The sequence below is a fragment of the Teleopsis dalmanni genome, chromosome 1, assembly GCF_002237135.1.
Source record: "Teleopsis dalmanni isolate 2A chromosome 1, ASM223713v2, whole genome shotgun sequence".
Taxonomy (NCBI): domain Eukaryota; kingdom Metazoa; phylum Arthropoda; class Insecta; order Diptera; family Diopsidae; genus Teleopsis; species Teleopsis dalmanni.
This window is the reverse complement of record NC_051846.1, coordinates 197752701-197769764: the sequence shown is the minus strand read 5'-3', so window position 1 is coordinate 197769764 and position 17064 is coordinate 197752701. Positions and strand designations below refer to the sequence as shown.

The window sequence follows — 17064 nt, the reverse complement described above, 5'->3', positions numbered from 1 at the left end:
ATCTGTCCCTTCTGCAAATAAAGGGATATATGTCACTTTGAAATAAAAAAAGCCTTGCATTCTCATTAAAATACTCTGAAAATACATTTAGTTTTTTGTTGAACTTATTTACGGATCACATTCGGTTAAAAAACGAAGCTAGAATATTGAATATTACTCTTATTAACATCTTCGCAGATATGAGGCTGACTAAGGGGGTACTTCATATTTAGTTTATCATTATTTCACGTAAGGTTACTAAAACATGTTAAGAATTTATTTTTTAGACTAACCCTAGTTAACAACAAGATCTTCGCTTTTAAGACATATTTATTTGAGTCCCTAGGATCAGCATCACACATATCTAGTATATGTCTTTTAAAGATATAATAACATAAATTGAAGATATACAAAACTTAATTAAGTTAATCAAATATTTTGATATCTTTGCAAAATTGATTCAGACTTTAAATTATTTAATTGCTTGCAGTTTAATTCTCATAGCTTATGACAAATAATAATACTTGTGATAATAGCTTATTATGGTTTGATATTATATAGAAAAATTAAAACTTTTTTAATAATCGCTCAAATTAATTCATAGAAATCCTTGGCATAAAAGATAAAACAAACATATACTTAAACCTCATGCCAGAGGTTAAAAGTACAAATAGAATTTTAAGCTAAATTTAACTTAATTACAGCATAACACATGAGATAATTAATATAAAAAAGATAAATGTTGTAAAAATGAACCATAAAAATGTAATTGACTTAAAGTGTTTATCTTGCAATTAGTAAGACAAAAAATATTCCGCAAAATTGAAGTAATTTTGTTTTTATTATAGTGCAAGTACGTTTTTATAATGAAAATATTTCTCACGTTTCCAAAAGAGACAAAAATCAAAAATCAATTAAAAAAGTAGATAAAAAATTATATTTTGCCGAAACCCGGGATTGAACCGGGGACCTTTAGATCTTCAGTCTAACGCTCTCCCAACTGAGCTATTTCGGCTGTTAGATAAGTTCACTTAGTGATGGCAGGCAATGGTTTTCAATGAAATTCAAACACGTCGGTTTTGCAAATTTTGCACTTAATTAATTTTATTATATTCGCATACATTTTTAATTACTGCAGATTGTCAACAAATTCAATTAAATGCAACTCATTTAGAAGTCCACTTCAATAGTACACTTCAAATATTTCAAATGAATTTATGAAGTCCATAAACGCTTGTGTACGCAGAAAATTATTCGAAGGTAAACTGAGATTTAATGAGGTTTAACACACTTTTTTTTCTTTATATTGTAGTTTGTTTAAGCTATTAAGTAATTATTTCTTACATTGTTTTCGTTTTCTAATAAAAATACATTTTTTTTAATTTTGCTAAACAGGTGAAACCTGTGTTTCATATTAGATTAACATAAACCTCTTAAAGTGGGTCAAAGTTCTTGCCACAACAACGCAAAATTTTCATTTTTTATTAGAATTTCATTTCGCAGCGATAAGACCGTACCGATTCTGCCATTGAACATATAATCAAAGCTCATAAAACGAAATTATTTAGAATAATTTATTTAATATGTGTATTTCATAAACCACATGTTGGAAAATATATACATATTTGCATACTGTGGCATTAGTCTATACTTGGTTCTTAAAAATTAATCAATCTTCAATGTCAATTCTTTTAAACGATCTCAATACTAACAAATAAATTAATTATTTAAAGTAAAACATATACATATATGTGACTCATGCTGATCTTGTTCTATTGATAAGTCTATTTATTATATATTCTTGATTTATACATATGTTGAATTTATAAATGTTAAGTATATGTACTTTATGAGTATATGCTTAATAAATATTTATCTTGTTAATAAATAATTAATGTAATAATGTATGAAATATTTTTATCACATTTCCATATTATAATAATTTCAGAGCCAGACATATTTTCCACTGCCAGATACTTTTTTATAAAAAAACTTAAATACTTTAAATAACTTAATTAAACAACATAATTTTACATATAGTAGTCGTTCTTTAAAAAATCAATGTTAATATATACAACATAAATGTATATAGAAAAAATATATGTAGCATTAAATATGTAAAATTTAAGTAGCTCATGTCCTTGTTACATATAATTTATTTCCTTTCTAAATGTCCATTTAAAATTTTTAATCAAAATTTGTATTTTTTCATTTCTGATTAAAAATCTGTGGTAACGTCATATCAATTCCTGTGAACAGTTTAAGGTCACATCAGCCTTTAAACAGAATTAAAATAATTCGAAAGGCTTTAATGATTTGTGCATTTCATTTGCAGCTGTCCTAAATATCTTCTGTTAAATGAATAACAGAATATGTTAATAATAAATGGAATTAAAAGAGAAATGTCAGCCACTTCATTACGATTTACTAAACAAATTAATTTTAATATTGCATTTTTGATATATGCAAATTATAATTAAAAAAAATGGAGTTAATCCTTATTTAGTCACAGATTTTATTTAAATACTGCTTTAATCTGTTAAATGATTAATAAAAAATTGTTTAACATAACAGATGAGGTCATCTCATTACCATGAGTTATAATTATTGCTTGAGTTAAACTTTCTTTCTTGGAAATACTAAAATTTTATTTCATTGCGTTTTCTGCTTAGCCATAGTTATTGAATTTATTTAAAGTTATATTGAAAATATATATATATATAAATAATAAAGTTATCTTGAGTATAGAATAATGATAAGGAATATATTAACTGAATATTTTCATAACTTCATTAAAAAGTTAGGTTGATAACTTGATAAAGAGCGCTAATAGATGATATAAAAAGATATAAAAATACTGAATTAAATTCATTCTAACGGATTTAACTTCACACATAAAACAGTAACTTTTTCTAATTGTTATAATTTTTTTACCCAAACTCCAATATTGATTACAACTTAACCATAGTAATAACAATATATTATTTATGTTCAACGAATTATTCTATTTCCTTAAACCATATCAGTTAATAATACCAAAATACTCTACTTTGTTGACAAAATGACTTCCTTTTAAGTGTTAGTACACTAACCAATGCTATTCCTGTGGTACCACAATGGATCATCATTTGTGCTCAAATGGGATTTCTTGGTATACAAGACCGCCACCTCAACCTAACCTAAACTAAGTGTTATAACATTCTAGACCTACTAGCTTATCGTTTTTTTTAAATTTCTTTCAGAAAATTGTTATTACTGATTAATAATACTTCTAAACAGTCATCCAACTAGGACTTTGTTTCCAAATAGCCTTACCTATGGGTAAATATCCAACTGTGCAAGCAGAACTGTTTACCATGGAAACCATTATTAGCGTATATTTGAAAAAATAGACAAATAGATCGACAATAAGCATAGTGTCTGACAGTTAAGCAGTCTTACGTGTATTAAATTATATCATAATTCATTAAATTATGCTGGACAACAGCTTAACGCTACTCCATGTACTGGACCAAAACAACTGCGTAGCCATTTTCATTGGCTACGAGCGCTCTCTTACTAAATGAAAACTATTCTATATTCTGTCGAGTATGCAGAAAGGTTACACACTCAGATACTGGAGAAACTCCCAACTTTAAAACTATTGGTTAAACTGTTAAAGATAAAAATAGACCAGGAGACTTATCACTCCATTTAATACAGTCTCAAATAAACTCCTAACACAGTGCTAAATGATTTTGAATCTAAATTACTTTTTCATACCAATGCCCAAAACCAAATTTTTTTGACTCCAATGGCAGATATGTTAGATTTCAAAGTTTAGTATCATAAAAAGCTATTTACTTTAGTCAATTTAACCAAAATTAAAACTATAACCTAATCATGAATTACGCAATTAATCACTTCCAAAAGTGAGTGAAAGTGGATTAAACATAAAATCTAGGAAGAAACTTTAAGAAAACAACAATAATCCGCAGATACGCTTACCGTACCATTTTACTGATAATTTAACAACTTTTTTCTTTTGAATTTTTTTTTTTTTATAATTATTTAATAACTATACACAAACGATTTTAGCGTTTGAAAAATATTAAAATACTTATAAAACCTTTATTATCTTCTATAAAAAAAGTGAAAGTGTAAAAGTCCTAAAACAATCCAATTCACAACTTTTATATCATAATTTTTTTTTCTTACAATCATCGAATGGTACATTTTAATTATTTTTAATTCGCTATAAAAATAATAATTCATTGTATAAAAATTGGTTTATATAAACCAGTACAATATAAGAAACTGTAGGCTTGCAACATAACATCAATAAATACAATATTATCGAGTTGATAAATATGGGTTATTGCAGATGCAAGATATATGCGTACCACTAAATTGATTAACACGAATTTACTAATGACAGTTCAACCATTTTGAAAGCCATTTCAACCGCAAATGTGAATGCAAATGTGAAGTTCCTCACAAACAGATAGATATCTGTGAAATACAATAGAAACCGGTAATAACCTCAAGGTCGCTGAGAAATGAATTAATTTGGAATGACAGCTTTTTTCAAAGTTAACTCGACACCGATAATAATGATACTGATGAACATGATTTCGATGGCAAGATGGCAAGATAAATACATGAAATCGAAAGTAAAATGGAGAAAAAATAAATAAAAATAGCGAAACTGGAGCAAATGTGAAAGAAATGTAGCAGAAGATAAACAAAAAAAAGATTTTTCGAAAACAAAGAGAAAAAGGTGAAAAAGATACATAATATTAAAGATGATATTATAAATGTGTGCCAATAAGTTTAATGACCGACTTTAATTGGTTGTTCGGTTTTTTTACTACTTAACTAATTAAGTCGATCTGCAGTTTTTATTAGTCTATGAACCAATTATTGCCTAATGATATGTGTTTGATTTATATTAACAAATGTGACAACAAGGCAATGAAAAGTAAACATATCTGAACACCCACAACTAACGCAACTACTAAATAAACCAATTTTTCAAAATCAAATTAAATGGTTAACGAAATTCAATTCAGAGTTAAAAAGGAGAGAATACTGCCTTAAAAGCGTTTTATGCATCCTTTAACCTTGTTGGCTTACAACTTTTGGCTTTATTCACTTGACATTAAAGTTAGTTTTTTATTGAGTTTTAATAGCACCTCGAGTTAAGGAGTGTCAACTTATATAAAATTTATTTCTCAACGTGCACTGCGTAGTCTTGAACCTGTGCATATCATTTGACTTGTTTATATTGAATTGTCAAACGGTTACTTCAATGATACGAGTATTAACGTATGATTTAAATTAAGAAATAAATTTAACCTGATTTCTGCAATGCCAATACTATATTTCAGCAGTCTAATTAGAGTTCTTTTATGGTATAAAACCAATTAAAAACACATAATTCTTAATAACATCATGACTTTTGACAAAAATAAAAATTTGTTAAACAAGATATTTAGAGATAATCTATTTTATCACTATTATTCAAGTAAATGACTTTTATTAATCTGATACAAACTATAAACAGATTTTTATAACATCTTAGTTAATGTCTTATGATTCATTAAACACAGTTTTCAATATATGATGTGAAATATCTTATGAAAAATGAAAAAAAAAAATCGACATCGATTTTAAATCGAATAATCGTGTATGTTACACACGTATATATATTTTATATACTGTTGAAGAAACGTCTATACATAGTAAAAATAATTATATTTTACTGTACACTATTACAGAACTTTGGAATATTAAAATGTTCGATTAGGATTAAAAATATAAAAAATTTAGAATTTGAACAGATTACGTTAATCTGACTCACCGCAGACCACGTTTATATCTTTAGCTTCGGTGGAATACTAGATGGAGCCGAACCTGTATAAAAATATATAGCTAGAAGTCGCATGTGAACAGTGTTTAAAACATCCTTTAAGCTTTATTTAACACTAAAATAGATTCGGTAAAGCTCACATTTAGGTCTATAGATTTTTAGATGTACTAGATGGATCGATAGCGCTCTAAAACTTTACAGTCAGATGTCGGATATCAATGGTTCAGTAGAACATAAACAGTCTTGAAGCTTTATTCAAGAGTGAAATAGATTTGGTAAAACCCTAAATCATTTGTATTGTGTTTCTGATTACGCAATATATGAGCATAAGAAATGTTCTAGGATCCAATTTTTTCTATGCTCTCTAATAGGCTTTTAGAACAGATGATCTAACTAACTTCTATCTTATGCTATATACATGTGGTACTAAGAGACTGTAATCCTACATAATGCCTATGACAGTTCTGCTAACACTTCGTGACAGTGCAAGAACAAAATTCAACAACTTTCAAATAAATCAGAAAATAAAGATGCGCCCCTTTAAGTTAAACGTTAAATCTGTACTATATTACGCTTGTAAAACATGTAATTACATAGAAGTCCTCATTAAGAAGTTGTTTGGGTTGCATTCTTAAAATATGCTGACCTGAGAAAATTTGCCAATAAGCCCTCTTGAATTCTGACCTACCAACCGCAAGCAATATAAGTAACCAAAAAAAATAGGTATCAAAACGCTTAAAGTACTTATAAACAAGATATCTAGACAATTATATCGGTGAAACCCTCTGATAGTCAATCAAAAATATGACGATTTCTGGCTCTAACAAACTGTTAGATTGATGTTGCCTAGTATATGTGAAATGATATCACGGTAAACGCTTCAAATAGAATACAATTTATTTTAGTAGTAGAAACCTTATGCTAATGATAATTTATCCTACAGTTGTATATCTGTTAGAATTTTTATAATTTTTATAAATTAAACCTACTCAGTTCCATACAATCCTTAAATCATTATAGGTTGAAAGTCCTTAAGCGATTTCGATGATGATAACCCTGGTAGTTTTTACACAGAAGAAGTGTATCACCTCTTCTGAATGGGTAAGAAGAAATTTCCTCCTATCAACTTTAAATTACCTCCTATCAAGCAACATAGCCACTCCATTTCATAACAAGTTTATTAAAGCACTTTCTTTATTATTCCCATTTTATTTTATTAAAATGTAAAAGTTTATACCAAAAATGCATTATTTACTTTTTTAAATTATTAAATTGGCAACACTAATGCCACTAAAGAAAAATTGTAGAAATTGAGTTGAAACAAAAACAGGCAAAGGCATCCATTATAGGCTGAGAAAATTTTCTTACTCTGTGCGTCAACTGATGTTAAACTCTACAGCAAAGCCTTTAACAGGTATTTGAATTAACATTAATGTAAACTCGCAATAAAGTTTGTTTCTTAAGTCTTCGGTTTTAGTTTTTCTGACTCTGCTCATAACTGCATATAATATTAATATTTTTTTGCATTGTATACAATATGAAAACAATAAATATTAATGAAATTCTATGATTATAATAATAATTTTTTTATTACATATACTTAAATAATGGGAAAAAATTTCAAAAAAAAACAAAAACTTACCAAATTCACAATTTTACCGCTTTTAAATCAAATTTTATTAACACACACTTTTTTTGTACAAAAAATTTGACACACAAAATGGAAAGAAAACAAAAACTATTCAAAATAATTACAAAATCGAATAAACATAGAAAAATATAAATTATTTTAACATTAAAAAATGGTGATTAGCAAAATTTTTTACGAATTTACACAAAATGCTTTGCTAAAAACACATACACACATACACTGACACAAATCTGCAACTAAAACAAAACTTATAACCAAAAATCAGGAATAAAAACAAATAAATATGTAATGGACAAAGTTGAGCGTTGAGTTTACAGGGGCAACACAGAAAGATGAGATGCGCGTAGGCCTAACGTTACAGAGTCTCAAGATGTTACCAACAGCGTAAATAGCAGCGCAGCAGATACGAAACCGATTTGAAGACGATAAGCCCGAACTTTAAGCACCAAATTTTTTATATTATTTCTATTTTAACTTTATTAGTTAACACTTATTTGTTTTTGTATTTTTCGGGGAACAGAAAATAACAAAAATAAACAATTTTGCAATAAAATTATTGGAATACGTCAAAATATCGTAGTAACTTGTGAAAGATCCACGCGTAACTGAAGCATCAACAATAAAGCAAAAAAGCTGTTTACCCATTCAAGCGAAGAAAGCGGCTAAAGCAACATGAAAATGAAAGCGAAATGAAAATGACAATAAGCAAAATTAAAAGAAATTTTTTTAATGAAGTGTAATAAACACAAGTGGAATGTGTAGAGAAAACAGATAATGATTCAAGTAGGCAGTGGGTAAAAGAGTAATTACAGGGGCAGCACCAACATTGCTACCTAAAGTACACAGAGTACAACAGACACACAGTAAAAATTCTTAAAATGGTTAACATTGAAAATGTTTTGTACAGAAATTTTTGGTGAAATTATTTTCTCTAACAGTTCTGTAAATCTTCTGAGTTTTTAGTTCTGTTAGCTGCCGAAATGGTTGTTGCTTATATTAATATATGTATTTGAGTTAAGTCAAGCATTGATTGCGTGCATCACTGAAACCTCTTCCAGGTTTATTTTTTTATTTGACTAACTTTTTTAAATTCTGTTACATTAAAACAAAAATATCTAAGTTCACATTTTAATAACAACATTTATTTTTTAAATTTTATTTATAAATTTTTTTACCTTTACATAAATTTTGCATCTACGCCACTGAAGTGTTATATGTGTTGTCTCAAATTTGCTTTGCAGTTTGTCGTAATTGCTTTCGCTTTCATCGTCTGGTTAGTAATTTCTTCAAGTGTAATTCACTTGCGACCGCTTACGCCTTGGCTTATTTTGTTTTACTTTTAGTAGTTGAAACTTATATTTTCTTAAATGTTTTTCTGTATTATTAATTATTGTTGTTTAGTAATTCTTAATTAAAATTTAATAACTCTAAAAGTAAACTTATTCATTATTTTTCACAAATATATTTTCAAGTTTAACACTAAAATCTAAAGTGATTTTACTATGCTATAGCTTTTTAAAGAAATATTTATATATTTTTCCTACCTTGGCGTAACAGTCTTTCAGATACCACCGACATTCTCAGCATTTCTTCTAGAAGTAATAAAGTTACTCTGCTTAGAAGCCTTGATCTGGGCAAGGAGGAAATCACTGGGTTGAGAACTACTCTTCCTTTCTGACCTTAGAAGGTCCTCAACGGCCGACATTCTAGCTGGCAATCAAAAGGCGGAATGTCTTCTGTTCGGTCAGAGTCTGTTGCAGCACAAAAGATCAAGCATGGTCGCAGTGCTCCGCTTCTTTGGGAGCTGGTACCCTGTTTATTCCTATTTTTAATGAAGTTGGTGTTGTTGGCCTGAACATTCAAACCGTCGGTGCGACTTTTCCAACTTAGAAAAACTATCGTGGCAAATGGATGTTGCCATATGTAAGAAAAAAAAATAGTTTCTATCAACGAACAAATTTCCCACGTCACTGTTGACAACTATAAGTTTTAAGTGATGAAAGATTTTGAAATTGAAAAGAACTGAGAAATAGAGCCCTCTTTAGACAAACAAAAAGAACATTCTACTAGTCTCTTACGATGCAACATACAGAAGGGTGCAGAAGCTTGGACAATTACCAACTGTGATAAGAACAGATTTATGCCAGAAAGCATAAGCGTTATATAACTTTCAGTTTCTGAAGTTTAACGACACCAACATAACTGCGATCTATCTTTTGGTAAATCGTTTTAATGTCATTACTATAAAATATAAATATGATATAGTTATCCATTTTTAATGGTAATATGGACAAGCGAAAGAAATAAATGTTTTACCACAAGTTATGGATTAATTGTTAAACTCTTTTACGCACTCAACTCTTTGTATAAAATATGGTATCTGAACATATTAAATAACTGACTTAATGGTTATTAATTAATTTATTTCACATAATATACATTTTAAGATCTTTATTATCAATAAAAAAAGAGTACTTGCAAATATCATTAAAATAATTTTACACACATCATTAACTTCAGACTTATAATATAAAATACGATATAATGTAGTTATATTATTAATTAACAAATATACACATCATAATATTACAAATAAAAAATTTTATACTTTATGTAACAATACTTAAATTTTACTAAGAAATTTTATTATCTATAACGTTTAAAACACAGACATTAAAAATTGATTTACATCCAAACTATGAATATGAGTCTTTGTACAAAAAGCATGGAACTAATAAAATCAGATTGTAAAACGAAAACAATAAAAAACCTATTAAGTTGGCTTAGAAACAACTACCACGTCTTACCACCTCCAGTGGCTGGTTTATGTGTGTGTGCAGCTGAACTTCCAGCAAATAAATTTGCAGATGCATGTGAAGCACCACCTGACGCTCCCAAGGCGGCATTTAATATTAGTCCAACTAAATTATTTACAACATGTGATGCAATATGTTTTATGAAAGCACCTGAATCTGAACCTTTCTCAGGAGGTTTTGCTGGAGCAGCATTATGATCCTTACGTTCTTCAGAAGCTTCATCAGAAGCTTTGCGATTTTTTGCCTCTAAGAAACTGCTTAAAAGATTTTGTGCAAATAACAATGGTCTAGGTGGTGGTTCATCGGTTTCAGGATCCTTAAAAAAAAATTTCAATTTTATTTTTGTATTAAAAAAAAATTTTTAAATTTTGAAGAAGGACAACTAAAACCATTAACCGAGAATACTGTTAGAAGCTAAGATATTAGTAAAGCAAAAAAGGGTATATAGAATTAAAAGATATATACTGCACTTAAAGAAGCGACAACTGTGCCTAAAAAATTTCCTATAAATTGTCCATTATTGATCTGAAAATTTGAAAAAAGAAATATTTTTAATTCTCATAGTTGGGAAATTACAGTACTTACAGCTCCACCGCCGCCAGATAAACCATCAAATGCAACACCAACATATTGGCCCAACACGGTACCAAAATTTTTATCACCCTATTAATGTAAATACTTTTATAATAAAAGACTTGTCTAAATAGTTATAATTATATTATTAATTAAAAATATTTCTCAAAACATTTATTTAAATTTCTGTTATTACTTACACTTAACAAACCAGCTATCAGTGATGTGCCTGTACCAATTAAGGATTCAACATCCAAGCCACCTGGCTAAAATACATATTTTAAATAAACTTATATCACTAGCATAAAAAAACTTACCCCGAATAATGTTGAAATAACTCCTGTAAGTGCACCAATCAAAGCACCTACATCAGAACCACCTTCGCCCTACAAATTGAAATTAAATAAAACAACTAAAACTATATCATTTTACCCATTCTTACTCACTCCACTTAAACTACCAATAAGGCCCACAAGACCACCACCAGGTGGTGGCGCACCATTAACTACAACTTCAGGTGACTCCTCTGAGTCACTTGGCAATTGCGGTAGGTCTGTTACAGTTGGAAGCTCTGGCACCTCCGGCAGTTCTGGCACTTCTGGTAGTTCTATTAGTACTGGTGGTTCCGTTGATAATTCTTGTTTGGCAGACTTTTGTACACCTTTTTTCTTCGAATTTTTAGTATTTTTATTACTGCTTCTACTTTTACTTCTGCTGGTATTTTTATTTTTGTTGTTGTTTTTTGTTCTATTTGACAACTTTAAGAATTTGTCATTATATGTATATTTTACTTAAGTTTTTGTTAGTAAACCATACTAAACCATATCCTCTACAATAAACTAAAGCCAACAGTACTTAACAACTTAACTTACCTTTTCATCTAACTCAAATGTGTCCTCAAATGAATCGAAATCGAAATCATCCTTGGATTTATCAATTCCTTTATCAATTGAGTTTGCTTGGGAGTTCTCTTTTGTCAGAAGAGATTCAATCATTCTTACTTCAGCCGGTACTTCACGATCACGTTCACTCTTAGCTGCATGTCTTTTACGCACTATTTTATTACTGGCTTTTGCCAAGAGCCCATCTTCATCTGCTTCTTCAATCAAATAATCTAATGTATTTTCAATTTTTTTATCGACTATTTCTTTCATTGAATTAACATGTTCCACTAATTGTTGTCTTAATGCAGCAATTCTTCTCGGTAGCTCATTCGTGTCTCCATTATTATCTGTCTTATTTTCTACACTATGCTTTTCTTTGGACTTTTCTTCATCAATTGTTTTATTATTATCACCTTTTGGTACTTCTAACACAGACTGTCGCATTTCAATTTTAAAAACTTTAATGTCCTTCATACCAATTGTAACATCCATGGCGCTACTTAGTATTTTCAGCGCTCTCTGATCACGTACTACCTGTTTTTCAATTTCTTCAACCTTTGGTAATATAACATCCTTATTCTGCTTATCAGGAGTGGAAAGCAGATCCTTGAGTGCCAGAGTCAAATGTTTTTCCATTTCTTTTTCGGTTTTCTGTGCACCATTCAGTATTCCAATAATGGTTATGGCACGTAAATCCTCACTTGGCACTTTCGACTGTAATCTCTTATAGGCCGCCATTGCACGTAGATAATTCGGATTCAGCTGTGCTTGTAGGACTTTACGTAATGGCACTGTGGCTATTAATTGTGCCATCACAATAACAACAATGAATATCACTGCTATAAAGGGTTTACGCATTTTTCCGCAGGATTGCAATAAATGAAAATATATTTATTGTTTAAGTTATTTTCCGTATTTTCGATTTTATGGTTGAATTGAAAAATTAATACTAAACCATTTTGACATTTTCCAATTCATTTTATATGCCATAAACCTCTTGATATATTGTGGGCGTGACAGTTGTTACATATCATATGACTTTTCTGTATCGAACGCAATCATTGTTTCGATATCTTTAATATTTTTCCGTTTTGCACTTCTTTGTAAATTCATATTTTCCTTGTGACCATATAACCTGAACTACAATATTTTTGTCACTAATTTTCTACTATTATTATGGACTTCATCATTGATTCACAGTTCACTGCTCATGCGCAATGCAATTGGTTAACGTCTCGGCTCATTAATTTTATGTTCACTTTTTTTCCGCGGTGGCGCTTGGGCTATTGAACTTCTTAACAGACGTGAAAAATTGAGTACGTCCATTCAAAAAACCAACCAAAATATCTTTACATTTACAGAAGAAGATCAATTGAAGAAACAACAAAATAGTTAACAAATATTTTGTTTTGTATTTTATTAAATAAATATCTTAATTAATAAATGGATATTTTGTAAGGTGTTCAACTTGACATCATCACAATTGCTCTCAAATTAAATACCTTTAAAAGTAAAAAAAGAAATTTTATTTAAAAATTTGAAATGCCTCCCAAAAGTAATCATAAAAAACCTTACTCAAAAAAAATCAGTGATAAAAAAAATAAAAACATTAATATAAAGAAAAGCACAACAGCCCTTTAAAAATTAATAGGATTTGGTTAAAAAACATAGAGCCAGTGTATAAAACTTCGAAACAACCTGAAGTTCATCCATAAAATATTGTGGTTCAACAAACCAAACTTATTAAAATTGATAACAAGTTTTCGGCTACTGAAGCACTCCAAAGCTAACGAACAGAACAAGTGAAACACCAGAACAACGTAGTGCGCATATTCAAATTGCTGAAAAAACAGAAAATATTCTCGCTATAAACTGAACACATTTAAGTGTTGAAATGTTTGTCTATAATTAAATTAACGATAAGTTATAGCTTAGATAATGATTTTATTAACAAAATATGTAAATTATCTAATTATTGTCAACATAGATGTTACAAAAAGAACATTTCATAATTCAGCTTCCACAGATCAATATATGCCCTTTAAAAAGACTAAAAAGACTAAAACTCTCATACATTTTGCCTTTGGTATCTCAATATATCACTGACAAAGACAATCATCACATATAGCTTGATTAAATTCAAAAGTGACTTTAAACCGACTTGATCTTGATATATATATCATCATCATTAATAGCGCAATGTTTCTAGTTAAATCTTGACCTCCATTAATTTTATATATATGCAAATATATCAAACAAGTTATGAAGTACAACCATTCATCATGAATAAGAGCCATGCATCCAACTTAAATCAAACATATATAGTACAATTAAAATAAACAAAAGTCAAAGTGCCAGCTAAGAATACCAAAACAACACAATAAATAATTAAAAAAAATATCATTAAATAAGTAATTAGGCAATACATGAGAAATATTATATGCCCAATGAGCTAACCTACTTAATTCAATTTACCCTTGCTAGGTAGTCACCTTGTCGTGGTGTAGGGGCTTATTGTGGACTGAAGCATGTCATATGGAAGTCATGACATGATGATTTTTCATGTGACATGATTCAGCACACAAACTAAGAACTGCCGCCAACGCACAGGTTGAAAGTAGGTATCTACGATTCCTGATCAGTCGTTGAGGCTAGCTAGTGGACTTTAATGGACACTTGCTAATTGGTCAGTCCTATAGGAAAGTGCGGCTATCTATCAGACCAATGACTCGCCTTCAGTACGGTCATGTCTCTGCTGTTTGTGGGTCGCCGATAGTCGGGCGGGGGAGAAGGAAACTCCCTAGGGCAGGGTCTGTACATATTCTAGGCTCCCAAGGCTAGGTCTTGATAGACTGGAATATGAACATACCTATTGCCCCAAACAAACCCCCTAAACTCACAGTGGAACAGCTATGCTGGTGAACTTGCTTGACAGGGTAGAGTCAAGCTTAATAGCGAACTCCGTACCAGGTCTGGCAAACCTACGGTTTCAATTTGTCCTTCCCATGGGGGCGCTCATGGGTGACCAACCTGCACGGTTTATTTAAACTTACTTTGTATGGAACAAAATAACATTTTCAATTCTATGGACTGCACACCTTTAAATGTGCAAAATATGGTTTTACAAAGCCAAAACTTATCACTGAACGAGGGGGCACCTGGTACCATCGTCAGTGAACAAATGGACCACGACTTGTTGGAGAGGGCACCTGGTCCTCTACCCGACAAGCCGGAGGAAATGGACATTCCACTTAGCCAAGAGTCGGCTGGAATGTCTATCTCCTCGGAACAGGAGAGAGATCTTCTGGAGCCTGGTCTAACTAAAAAGACTCAAACGAGGGTGAAGCTATCCGGCGCTGGACGCAAAAGGTTGAAGGCTTTACTTGCCAAGGGCATCCCGCTGGAAACAGCAAGGTCCTTGCGACTAACGAAGGGCAGGCAACACCAAAAAGATCCCGATCGGACAGCTCTACACCAACATCAAGCTCAAAACCGACAAAGCGGATTGCACTACAGGGCAAGAAAGTTGATAATAAATCAACAGTGCCTGCAACTGCTTTGCCGATTTTCAGTAGGATGAAGGAAGTAGAGACCTCACACGGGGGCAAACCTGGTCCCAGTAAAGAGGTGGCGACGGTATCTGTGGGGCAGGCTAAACAGAGTACTTCTTCCGAAGACCATTGTTCAAAGCCTACCCTAGCAGAGACTGTTCGCTCTAAGAAGATCGGTATACTACCGCACAATTTCCCAGAGGGCATTTGGTCCAATGAGGAAATTGGCAAGGTGCAGAAATGCATCCTCGACAAGATGTACGAAACTTGTCGAGCTCCTGGGGTGAAGCCTCATTTCGCCGGTTACAGTCTAAAGCCCGGATGGTTTACCATTAACTGTCTGGACGACGAGACTGTAACTTGATCTAAAGAGACAATCCCAGCCTTGAAGCCGTGGGAAGGAGCCCAGCTGAAGGTAGTGGACGAGGCAGAAGTGCCAAAGTCTGAAATCTTTGTTGGCTACTTCCCAGGCTCAGCTTCCTGGCAAAGCGACCGTATTCTGGGACAAATTGAGTGCCAAAATTCGGGCATGCGTGTCAGGGACTGGCGGGTACTCCACAGGCTCAATAAGGGCGATATCGTCGAGATGGCGATTGCTCTGGATCCTATGTCGTCCGAAATGGTCGGAAAGCTGGGCAATAAAGTCTTCTATGGACTTAGCAGTGCCGTGCTGAGACCAAGACATAAAGGAAACAGAGCAAAGGAAGTGGTTGAAGATGAGCGACCAACAACATCTGCGGCTTGTGCTCAGTCAAGCAACCAGAAGCCGAAAACGGGTCTCAATTCCGGGGGACCACCCTTGAGAGGGGGCAGAATCCGTGCCCAGGGTCGAAAACCTTCCGCTCTCTCTGGTCGTCTGAGGAAATGGGAAAGAAAAGACCCGGAGGCCGCGGAATTGCTGCGCGGTACAAAGGGCGGCAAGGTCCGCAAGGGCCAGTCTGGGATATAATGTCCCGGACTCCGCCACATCCGCAAAACTCTTGGAGGCAACTTCATTGCCTCCAAATCAACCTCCACCGGGCTATAGCAGCTTCATGCAGGCTCAGTGCCCTGGTGGAACAACACTGTCTGGATTTTGTGGCCATCCAAGAACCATGGGCCACAAAGGGGCGCATAAACGGTCTACAGACAAAAACGTGTAAGTTAATCTATGATAATAATGTTGATCGTCCTAGAACGGCGATAATGATTAACAAAACCATTAAATCTCTTCCAATTACAGAGCTCATACAGCGTGATCTGGTGGCGGTACAGGCAGAAGTGCCTAGTACTAGAGGGACGAGAATAATAGTTTTTGTATCTCTGTACCTCCCTGGCGACGCAGAGGAAGCGGTGTCTATCGAGCTCCAGCAGCTTACAGAATACTGCCGTACCCGAAACCTACAGTGGGTAATGTGCTGCGACGCCAACGCACACCATACAGTATGGGGAAGCACAGACATCAATACACGAGGTGAGTCACTTTTTGATTATATCACAACTAACAATTTAATGGTAGTTAATAAAGGTAACGAACCTACTTTTGTAAATGCGATAAGGGAAGAGGTATTAGATCTCACTTTAGCAAGTGCATTTATATCAAACAACATTTCAAATTGGAGGGTGTTAGAGGAGAACTCCTTATCAGATCACAAATATATACGCTTTGATTTGGAAGGGGAAGTTGAAGACACTTTCGAAATAAGAAATGTTAGGAAGACCAACTGGTCTCTATATAACTTCTATTTAGAACAAAACATTAGTTGTCTTGGGAATAGGA

General features: G+C 32.1%; 2 protein-coding genes and 1 non-coding gene across 3 annotated transcripts in view; all 3 read right to left on the bottom strand.

Moving 5' to 3' along the window:
• The window catches only part of LOC119667029 (cell wall protein DAN4-like), a 299435-nt gene that overhangs the window by 76498 nt on the left and 205873 nt on the right, over window positions 1-17064 (bottom strand). The window lies entirely within an intron of this gene.
• Window positions 922-994, bottom strand: Trnaf-gaa. Its single transcript has one exon. It is a non-coding gene; the product is annotated as a tRNA-Phe (tRNA).
• On the bottom strand, window positions 10275-12630 carry LOC119673365 (the record flags this gene model as incomplete). Its single annotated transcript, XM_038084628.1, has 7 exons — window positions 10275-10613; window positions 10763-10822; window positions 10883-10960; window positions 11071-11136; window positions 11188-11256; window positions 11317-11538; window positions 11743-12630. Coding segments are annotated over 7 exons (1722 nt in total), but the record flags the coding sequence as incomplete, so codon positions are not given.